Source organism: Populus euphratica, unplaced genomic scaffold, assembly GCF_000495115.2.
Source record: "Populus euphratica unplaced genomic scaffold, PopEup_1.0 scaffold183.1, whole genome shotgun sequence".
Classification (NCBI taxonomy): domain Eukaryota; kingdom Viridiplantae; phylum Streptophyta; class Magnoliopsida; order Malpighiales; family Salicaceae; genus Populus; species Populus euphratica.
This window is the reverse complement of record NW_011500064.1, coordinates 208,999-219,418: the sequence shown is the minus strand read 5'-3', so window position 1 is coordinate 219,418 and position 10,420 is coordinate 208,999. Positions and strand designations below refer to the sequence as shown.

At 30.5% G+C, this 10,420-nt stretch overlaps 1 protein-coding gene and 1 long non-coding RNA gene across 2 annotated transcripts; one reads left to right on the top strand and one right to left on the bottom strand.

Moving 5' to 3' along the window:
* On the top strand, nucleotides 1–2,807 carry LOC105108169 (uncharacterized). Its single transcript, XR_838999.1, has 4 exons — nucleotides 1–381; nucleotides 488–579; nucleotides 1,669–2,561; nucleotides 2,722–2,807. It is a non-coding gene; the product is annotated as an uncharacterized LOC105108169 (long non-coding RNA).
* LOC105108170 (myb family transcription factor APL-like) lies at nucleotides 1,383–2,877 on the bottom strand. Its single transcript, XM_011002368.1, has 6 exons — nucleotides 2,703–2,877; nucleotides 2,442–2,518; nucleotides 2,290–2,347; nucleotides 2,066–2,132; nucleotides 1,874–1,943; nucleotides 1,383–1,750 (listed from the first exon to the last, which is right to left on the bottom strand). The coding sequence occupies exons 1-6, from the start codon at nucleotides 2,863–2,865 to the stop codon at nucleotides 1,400–1,402; spliced, it is 786 nt and encodes a 261-aa protein (XP_011000670.1). The 5' UTR covers nucleotides 2,866–2,877; the 3' UTR covers nucleotides 1,383–1,399.
* Between the last annotated feature and the right edge of the window lie 7,543 nt (nucleotides 2,878–10,420).

Here is a 10,420-nt window from a genome sequence, read left to right as displayed (position 1 = left end):
AAACTTTCATAGTTGGAGGCAATTGTTCTAAATTAATTAGTTTTTTTCCGGTCATTAATAATGTAAAGCCAAGCTTGATATTTAATTGAATCCCGTTTGTTTCTAATCAGTAAGTTTATCTTTGGTTTGTTGATTAAAAACAAACGGGATTGATGTCATTTTTGAAATGATCCCATGTTCTTAATTTTTCCATGGAGGTTGGAGTTATGTCAAGTTTTTATGATAGTTAAACATGGCTAATCTCTGGTCTTGTTGCTTTTTGCTGATGGATATGGTTTGGTTTGCTGTGTTTTGTAACCAAGCAAGCAAGCAACCTATGCTTTTGTTTAATTCTTGAAGAGGATTGGTGGATCAGGAATGGATACGAGGAGCAAAGCAAGGGTATATAATTTTATGCTTCGAATTTGTCGTTTTTGTTCTTCTTGTCTAGGCTTTCTATTTAGTAAATCTAATGTAAATAATTTTTTTAAAATTTTTTTATGTAAAGACTCTTTCTGGTCCGGTTTGTGATCCTTCAAAGCTTCCCAAGTGGGACCATGATGGTTCTCAATTTTATTGCAGTGCTGGCACAAATTCAAGGTATCTTCTTCATCTCATATAATTCTTGCTATGGCTTCATCATACGTGTTGTCCCAGTTGCAAGCACAATGTCTAGTGAATTTTGAGCTGGTTTTTATAATCAAGCAGCGCATCTATAAATTGCTGTTATCTTTTCTTCATTTTGTCTTTAGGCACGAGTTATTGCTCCATTTCCTGAGTTAAAGTCTGCATGAGACAAATCCGTGAAATTGATTGTTGTTTTTGAAAATGGTGATAATTGACCAGTCTGGCAGTCGGAATCAGTGTTGAAAATTTGTGTGATTTATTATAGAAAAAAGACAAAAAGAAAAGAAAATTGGAGAACACCTAAGACATGTTTTGTGTTTGCCACGAAAAATTGATGTAGTTGAAAATGGTAGGATGAGAACATGTTTGAATGCTAACAATCACACAATCCCTCACACGCTGAGAACTCTAAATACCATTATAACATGCCTTTGATATCTAGTCACAGATGATCCTATAATTAACAATCCGGTGTGCTTTCTGATCCAGATTCCATTCATGCATTATTTGCAGGATCAGATCATTGTTATTTTATCCCCTTTCTGGTAGTGGGATATGATATCTGCTAAAGGAAAAACACTGTTCTTGTAAGAAATACACAAAGGATCTCTTTTATCATATGCAACTACTGGTTCATTGAGGAAAAAACGTTCCTAGAATGTTCTAACTATGATATTACTAGAGTTGGAATGAATGAAGAGCAAATTGGGAGCATGATCTCGCTTTTGCTTTATAACAGTATCTGTGAAGAAACGAATATAATTAATCCGATGAAGCTTTGAGCGTGCAGCCATCAATTGTAAGACATTTGATGTAGCTCCTCTTCTGATGCTAGGCATGGTGCTAATGTTCCTAGATGTTGTAGCTGCATATTATCATATGAAATCATGGGGATTGAGCAGCTACTCATGCTATCATCAGTTGGCAGAAATCCATCATAAGAATGATCCCCATAAGTTTGCAAGTCCTGTATAGTTGGAAAGTTTGAAGCAGAAACTATTTCTTTCATGTTGCCCATTTCTGATACAACTCGTTGATCGTCAAAAAGCCTATTTTCTGCAGAGACTGTTCTGTACGCGTTTTCTAGAATTGTTTGCATATACTTTCTCTGTGCATCAATTCTCTTTTGAAGGTGGTGCTTTACCTATTAGGACAATGAGAACAGAGTACTCGGAAAGGTAAGGAGCTTTCCCCCACCTTTTTAAGACAGAGAACTTGAAATTTTTGTCACTAGCCTTAAGGTTTTCTGTAATTTCTTAGGATTTACCTTTAATTGCTCATCTAAAGTCCTCTGTGCTTGTATTTGCGTTCCAAGCACTTCATTTCGGTGGATGTTCCTGATAAAATGTTGAAGGAAACCTATGAATGAAATGATGATAGTTTCCATTGTCTAAAATATACTTGAAACTGTTATGGGTAGAAAACACTGGCCGAGTTGCCTTTATATATATACACGTACTTGTTCAAGCCATCACCGAAGATTCTGGCTGTAGCAGCATCTTGTAGGTTTTTTAGATGACCAGTTGCTGCTAAAAAGAGAGAGACTGAATTAGATTACATACCGATACAAATGCCACAAACTCCCATTTGCAGGACAGTTAAGAGAAGTAGACCAGCAGCAGGAATTGAAGGATATAAACTAGTAAGTAGAAAAGGAGGCATGATGGAACCCTAGCTCCTTACCATCTCTAATTGCCTGTTCATTGAGATAATTCTGTGGTTGCTTTCCAAGCCTAAATTTCTGTGTACATAGTCAATAAATAACTGAAATAAGATATCCTAAGATGGCAAGATATGTGTAGCTGAAAATCTAGAGAAATGAAGAAGAAATTAACCTGAAGGTGGCTCTTCAAGTGATAAAGGGTCAGACCCTTAACTCCCATAATTCTCATAATGGCCTTAGGTGTGGCCTCTAGATTGGGTTCAGACATGGAAAAGAAAGCAGGAGAAACAAGGTGAGGATTTCGGCAGATGGTCAGTTAACAGTCAGTGACACAAGATCATATATATATATATAATACTCCATGCATGCGTGATGAATTCTTGAGCATATATATATATATTGCTAGTGAGAAGAAGAGTTGATGACTAATTACTGTCTGGTCCTCCAAGCAGGGTGACAGCATCGACAAATCGTTCATGAAGCTCGAGAGTCCATCGGAGACGAGGCTTGGGGTCTGTTGTGATCAGAAGATGGTTGCTTTCTCTTTGAAAGCAGGGTGGCTCCCTATCATGTGTTTGCATCAGTGCTGAAGGCATGCTGGAGTGCAAATTGTTTGCAGTGCCCTGAGATGAGAACAAATGCTATATATAGAGAGAGTTCGGGGAGGGAGAAAACAGGAAATAATCTGTGTATTGAATTCATCTAGACATCAATTATTAGAAATGATCATATATTTTCAAAACATATCAAATCGACATACAGCCTGATAAATAAATTTATCTAAAAAAATATAATTTTAAATTAAATCAGGTGAAAGGAATCATGCTGGTATAATAAATCAACTTGTAACTCAATTGATATAGTTAAAACTTGATTTAATTTTTAAAAATAAAGCAATATTTTAACTTTTTTATTTTAATAAAAAAATCTTTATATATTATTATCCTAGATTATTTGGAACCAATTTAGGTAAATTCATCAAATCCAAGAATCAAAAACAGTGGAAAAAGGTCGAGGAGACCCTACCAGCTAATTATATATTCTCATCTTCTGTTTTGTTTATTGGGAGTAAAAATCATGTTTGTATCCTGTAAACTTAGAGGGAGCAAAATTCACGGGCTCTTTATTAACCTTTTACAGGTACTAGTAGTCATTAAAGACCCAGGAATCTTATATTGGTTGATCTAATGTCCTATCATTACCTACAAAATTGATGTTTGAAAAGCAAGACTTAATTAGATAATAATATATTAAATAATTTATGGCATCAATGATCATCTTATTCACTTGTTTGCTATTCATGATTGACAAAAATCTGAAAATTAGAGTGCCTAGTAGTAGTCAAACTAGGCACAACAAATTAATATATATGAATTCAATGTGGGGATGATATGGGGACGATATATGTTCTTAGACCTCCTCAATTTCATGAGTTGATCCGAGACCTTTCTTGGTCAGGTTTAAAAAAAATCCGAGTGGAATTGTATCTAGTAAGACCTGAGTAATGTGATCAAAACTTGTTTTAACTTTTGTTTTGTAATTTTTTTTTAAATAATATTTTTTAATTTTTTTTAAAAAATCTTAAAACTACATCATTATTAATTGATTTAGATTAACCAGCCTAACATATAAATTAATTCTTGAATATAAATTAATTCTTGAATTGAATCATGAATTGAATTGGATTTAATAACTTAAAGTGATGTTTAATCATTTATAATTAACTAAATAGTTAAATCTTTTAATTAAAAATTTATTACATTTTGCATATGATTTTAGTTGAAGTTGTAATGGAAATTGAACGGAAAGAATAATGTTTTTTTTAATGAGTTTTTATAATAATTATTAAAAACAATGTAATTATATAATTGATTGTAAATAATTAGTAATCCACTTTATGCTATAAGCATATTTATTTTTAAAATTTTACTATAATATTGAGATTTATTTGATGTTAAATTAATTTATGTGGTTTTTCTTATTATTATAAATACATATATTTGATAATAAATAACACTGCTAATCATTTTTCTATTATTATTAAACAATATCAGCTAGTTTTTCGATATTCTAAGGGGGAGAAATAATTTAACGAATGATTCGATCAATAATATATATATATATATATGGCCCAGATAATAATAGGTGCTTACTTTTGTGATGTCATGATCATGGGAGAATATTTTCCTTTTCAAATATTCTGTACGGTTTACTAACTATAATATGCAATTCATCTGTATTCCAATCCAATTATTAACATAAAATTAATATTCACAAAAGTATTAGATATGATAAATTACTATGTATTGTTACACTAAAATGTTATTTTACCCTTTAGTGAAAACATAGAAGCCTTGATTGTTGAGGTAATTTGATCTTTTTAGATGTTAATTTGTCATTCTTCGGGGATATATTATTGTTTTCTAAATTTTTTGTGCAATGAAATGATGAATTTATCAAAAAATTAATAAAATTTATAATTATTAACCATAAATTATTTAGTTTTTTTATAAATTTTAAAATAATTTATATAAAAAAGTTGTTGATATATGCTTATTACAAGTATGCATGTTTGTAACACATATGATATTATCCGGTAGTTAAACTTGCTATTTCGTTATATTCCTGAAAGCATCATTATATCATTTTCCTGATAATATAATACATGATAGTTGATGATAGATGGTATATTGTCGATGATTGTTTTTTTTTATTTTGTATTTTTTCTTTTTCAAATAAAGCACATGTTTGTGTTTTTTTTATTTGTAAATTCTAGTCTTTATGTTTTTTTATTGTTTATTTTCATCCTTAGCTCTTTTATAAAATATTTTCAATTTAATTCTCAAATTATAATTTATCATATATTATTTTTTTAATTTGATCTTTATTATTTTAATTTATAATTTTTTTCCTTAGTTTTTTTATTATGTGTTTTTTTCTTAAAAAACCATTTTAAAAAATTTATGAATTTTTTTATAATTTTAAATTGTTTTAATGTGTTTATATTAAAAATAAACTTTTAAAAAATACTTTGATATATTTTTAAATAAAAAATATTTCAAAAATTAATTCCTACTACAGTCTCAAATACTACAATATAATATCGGTGCAATGAATGTAACCATCGAAATGAGTATCCAAGAATGCAACGCATTTCGTAAAATTTCAAACTCCTACTGTGCTCTTTCCAGACAGTGTCTTGTTTTGATGGAAGGTTGGGACACCAAAGAAGAGGATTTTGAACCATGCATGATTAGGCTTTTTACAAGTTACAAAAAGGCACGCTGGCTGGCACTGTCTATAAATACTCCCACACAGCTCTGAGAAAAACCAATCACAGACAACTTCTTTTGATTCCCTCTAAAGAATCATGTACAAGAGAGGGATGACAAGTTTGTTTTCATGTTTTGAATTTTTTTTAAAAAATATTAATTATTTGATTTTAAATTAATATTTTAGGGTGTTTTTATATCATTTAGATATATATATTGATGTTAAAAATAAATTTTTAAAAATATAAATTATTATTTTAATATATTTTTAAATAAAATATATTTTATAAAATAACTGTTTTTAAACGCGACATCCGCAGCACGAGGCAGGGCATTTAAGTCGAGGTTGAAACCAATCATTTAAGTTCAGTTGGCTTGGATCATTACAATTGATTGGCTCTTTAGCCTTGACACTCTACATGTGTGATTGATCCATGTAGACGATGACTAAGACATTTACAATTCAATGTTTTCATTCTCTGTTTTCATCTTAAAAAAATAAGAATAAGATATGAAGATTTATTAGTCTTTGTTTCAAAGTTTTTGATGAACAAGTGATTCTATAAAACTTGTTTTTTTGTAATGTTGTTCTATGATTTAAAATTTACAATTTAATTACATTGATATCAAATCTAAGTATTAAGGTATAACTAAATTTAAAATATATGAAAACATGGTTGATATATTTAAAATATTGATTGGATTATAATCAAGAAATATTTTGAAATAGAGCTGGAATCAAGTCGGTATGTTTCAAAATCAATTTAAGATTGGATTTATAATTAGACTAGGCTGAAATCAAACTAGTTTAATTTCGAACTCATTATTTTTTTTAAAAAAACTAAAAACTAAAAACAAAATAGAAATTGCAAAACATAAAAAAAAAAAAGGGTACCAAATGATTTTAAAAGAATAATTGCATATATAAAAGTCATAATCTGAGTTGTTAGGCCAGACAACTAAGCCAATATCTCCATTATTGTGGCTAAAAGGGCATGCCATGTGTGCGCCTAATTATCTTGGAAATCAAGCATCATCCAAATCCCAAAGTGCATGCATGCTTTATTGTCGAAAGGTTCTGCGGATTTCTCCCCTGATTTGAAGTGACCATAAGTTAAAATCAATTCATTTGTTGCAGTCGTGCCAAAAATGTTCTTCATATCTTTCGGAAAACCCAAAAAAAAAAGGAGGAAATTAAGTAATGAATGATTTGAAGTAGGTGTTGTGTTTTGTACTCTAGTGGAGTTTTTTTTTATAATTTAAAATTGATTGAAATGATGTTATTTTATATTTTTATTTTATTCTTGATATTAGTATATTAAAATTATTTAAAAATATATAAAAAACATTAATTTTTAAGAGAAAATTAATTTAAAAAACACTTTAAAAAATAGGTTGTAAAGCACGTAATTACAAAGGGTTTGATATCATGATATATTAAAATAATTTTAAAATTTTTTTTATTTACAAACACATTAAAATATATATTTTTTACATTATATACTTTATTCTTGATACCATCAAATCAAAGACATTTTTAAAATCCACTTAAATGCAATTCTAAAAAGAAAAGAAATCAGTGGCTTAAGCATGCACGCGCATGTCCATGCTAATCCACTAGAGGGCAAAGTCATCTGCAGTACTGCTGTCGAATCTCTGGGTCATTTCTTTGATTGAAGAATAAGCAACACCACCACATGCAATGCAATGGATTTGGTGTGATTTTGTGCTTATATCCAAGCTCTGTTAAAATCGTATTTTTGACATAATTGAGGGTTTCCACCTCCTGTAACCAGTCTTCTGGCCAGGCTCTGCCACCACCACTACTGTCATTTTTTTTTTTAAATAAATGTGGGTGTCCGGGCTAGCTTGCGCGCACCACCACTACTGTCATTCTTGATTGATGATTCGAAAACAGAATGATCCCATTTCCATTTTTCCTTTTTCCATGAAATGCATCAAAAAATAGCATGGAATGGATCATCCCCGATCCCTCTCCACCCCAGTCTGAATATGAATATATATATATATACATTAAACCCTCCCCATAACAGTGCCACTACTGTGATATTACAGTGTATTATTATTATTTTAATAATGTTCAAGCTTCTTTACATGTATTTTATCTAATATCTTAAGATTTTAAAATTAATAATTAAATAAATCTTAATAGTGGAATTTTTTTTAATTTAAAATTGATTGAAATGATGTTATTCTAGTGGAGTTTTTTTTTATAATTTAAAATTGATTGAAATGATGTTATTTTATATCTTTATTTTATTCTTGATATTAGTATATTAAAATTATTTAAAAATATATAAAAAACATTAATTTTTAAGTGAAAATTAATTTAAAAAACACTTTAAAAAATAGGTTGTAAAGCACGTAATTACAAAGGGTTTGATATCATGATATATTAAAATAATTTTAAAATTTTTTTTATTTACAAACACATTAAAATATATATTTTTTACATTATATACTTTATTCTTGATACCATCAAATCAAAGACATTTTTAAAATCCACTTAAATGCAATTCTAAAAAGAAAAGAAATCAGTGGCTTAAGCATGCACGCGCATGTCCATGCTAATCCACTAGAGGGCAAAGTCATCTGCAGTACTGCTGTCGAATCTCTGGGTCATTTCTTTGATTGAAGAATAAGCAACACCACCACATGCAATGCAATGGATTTGGTGTGATTTTGTGCTTATATCCAAGCTCTGTTAAAATCGTATTTTTGACATAATTGAGGGTTTCCACCTCCTGTAACCAGTCTTCTGGCCAGGCTCTGCCACCACCACTACTGTCATTCTTGATTGATGATTCGAAAACAGAATGATCCCATTTCCATTTTTCCTTTTTCCATGAAATGCATCAAAAAATAGCATGGAATGGATCATCCCCGATCCCTCTCCACCCCAGTCTGAATATGAATATATATATATATACATTAAACCCTCCGCATAACAGTGCCACTACTGTGATATTACATTGTATTATTATTATTTTAATAATACTCAAGCTTGTTTACACATGTATGTATTTTAACTAATATCTTAAGATTTTGAAATTAATAATTAGACAAGCCTTTATTAATTCTAAAATTTATAATATTTAAATTGATAACTTATAGTGAATAAATTCAAAGCCTCACCAATTAAATTATATTCTTTGTGATTATATTATTTTAGTTGATTCTGAAATTAACGACTACTAAATCTTTAATAATTAGATTTATAACATTTAACCTAATAATTTTTAATAAATAAATTTAAAATTTAATTAATTAAGTTATAGTCTTCACGGTTATATTATTTTAGTTGATCCTCACCCAGTGCAGCGCATGATGGGAAGGGGAGGAAAGAGTAAAAAGACCGTTTCAAGAGCTAAAATGTCTAAAAATACAAGTGTACGCAGAACAACCTACTATGGCTGGTGAAGAGGACTCCGCTGTTGGTCCTCGATGATGGGAAATTAAAAAAAAAAAGAGAAAAGGGATGCTGCTGGTGGTTGATTGTTGAACGACAGAGAATAATAAACAGGCTAAGAGAGGCTATGAAAAATGTCTATTGTTGCATTGCAAATATATTATATTTTAGTTGAATTGTAAGAATGATTTCAAAATCATGATTTTAATCTGATTTTTGAGTTTTTAAAGTGATTTGCATGTTTTTGATTTTAACTAACGTTCGTTTAAAAATCCCATCTTACAAGTACAAGGCCTTACCACTATAGCTTGAACAAGACACTGCTCACTCTCGATTTTCAGACAGCAGAAGCTGGATGTAAAAACCAGAATGCGAAGACCGAGTGGCGTTATAAATTGTGTACAGAGATTTTTTATAAAAATGAAATAATTATTCTAAATTATATATGTACGTACAAAGGTTTTTATGATATTCTTCAAAGTATTATTATATATGCCAAGATATGGATTGGTCCCGTGATGATGACAACTAATTTATTTTGCAGGACCGTTGTAATATTTTTTTTTTTAAATATGAAGTGATAAGTGTATGGTTTTTTTTTTTAAATAAAGGTATCAAATTGAAGTATCATATGTAATAATTTTATTTATTTTTTTATTTTCTTCAAGTGGGTTTGTGATAGACCCACCATTTAAATCGGGTGGGCTTTGTTTTGTTTTTTCTGTTCGGTTTTACAAGCTTTAGGCCCTGTTTGGGGTTCTTCTTTCGGTTATGCCAAAAATAATATATTGCATTATTTGGATGCTTTTGGAGTGGGCTCCCATGACTAAAAGCAGAAGAGAAGGGTGCCCAAAACGAGCACTAATTAATCTTTAATGTCGACCATATTGATTAGATGGCCAATTAATTAATTAATTAATAGGATTTTTTTTTTAAAATTAACGTGGTGTTTGGACCAGCTTGCGTGCATCATGACTAATTCCACGGGCCCTGAAGTTAACAACCATGTAAACCTCTAGTGGCTAACATATAAGTAACCAAGGACTCGAACCTGAGACCACAGAGAGAACAAATCTCTTAGTCCCAAAGTTTTACTACTTGGGCATCACCTATATGGTTAATAAATAGGGCAAATGAGGTTCTGGCCTAGCGGTGGGAGGGGCTTGTCCCCTTCCTCCGCACCTGGGTTCGAACCTCACCATGCACGTCTGTCACCCTCGCGGTGCCTTACCTGCTCACTGGACTTGCAGGATGTTCAGCGGGCCGTGGGGATTAGTCGTGGTGCGCGTAAGCTGACCCGGACACCCCACGTAAATCAAAAAAATAAAATAAAATAAAAAATAAATAGGATTTTGATCGGATTAGATATGCAGTTGTTAACACTCATGCTTAAGAAATTAACAATAAGTTCACCTCAATTTGTATGGTAGGAAAATGAGGGGAGGGTAG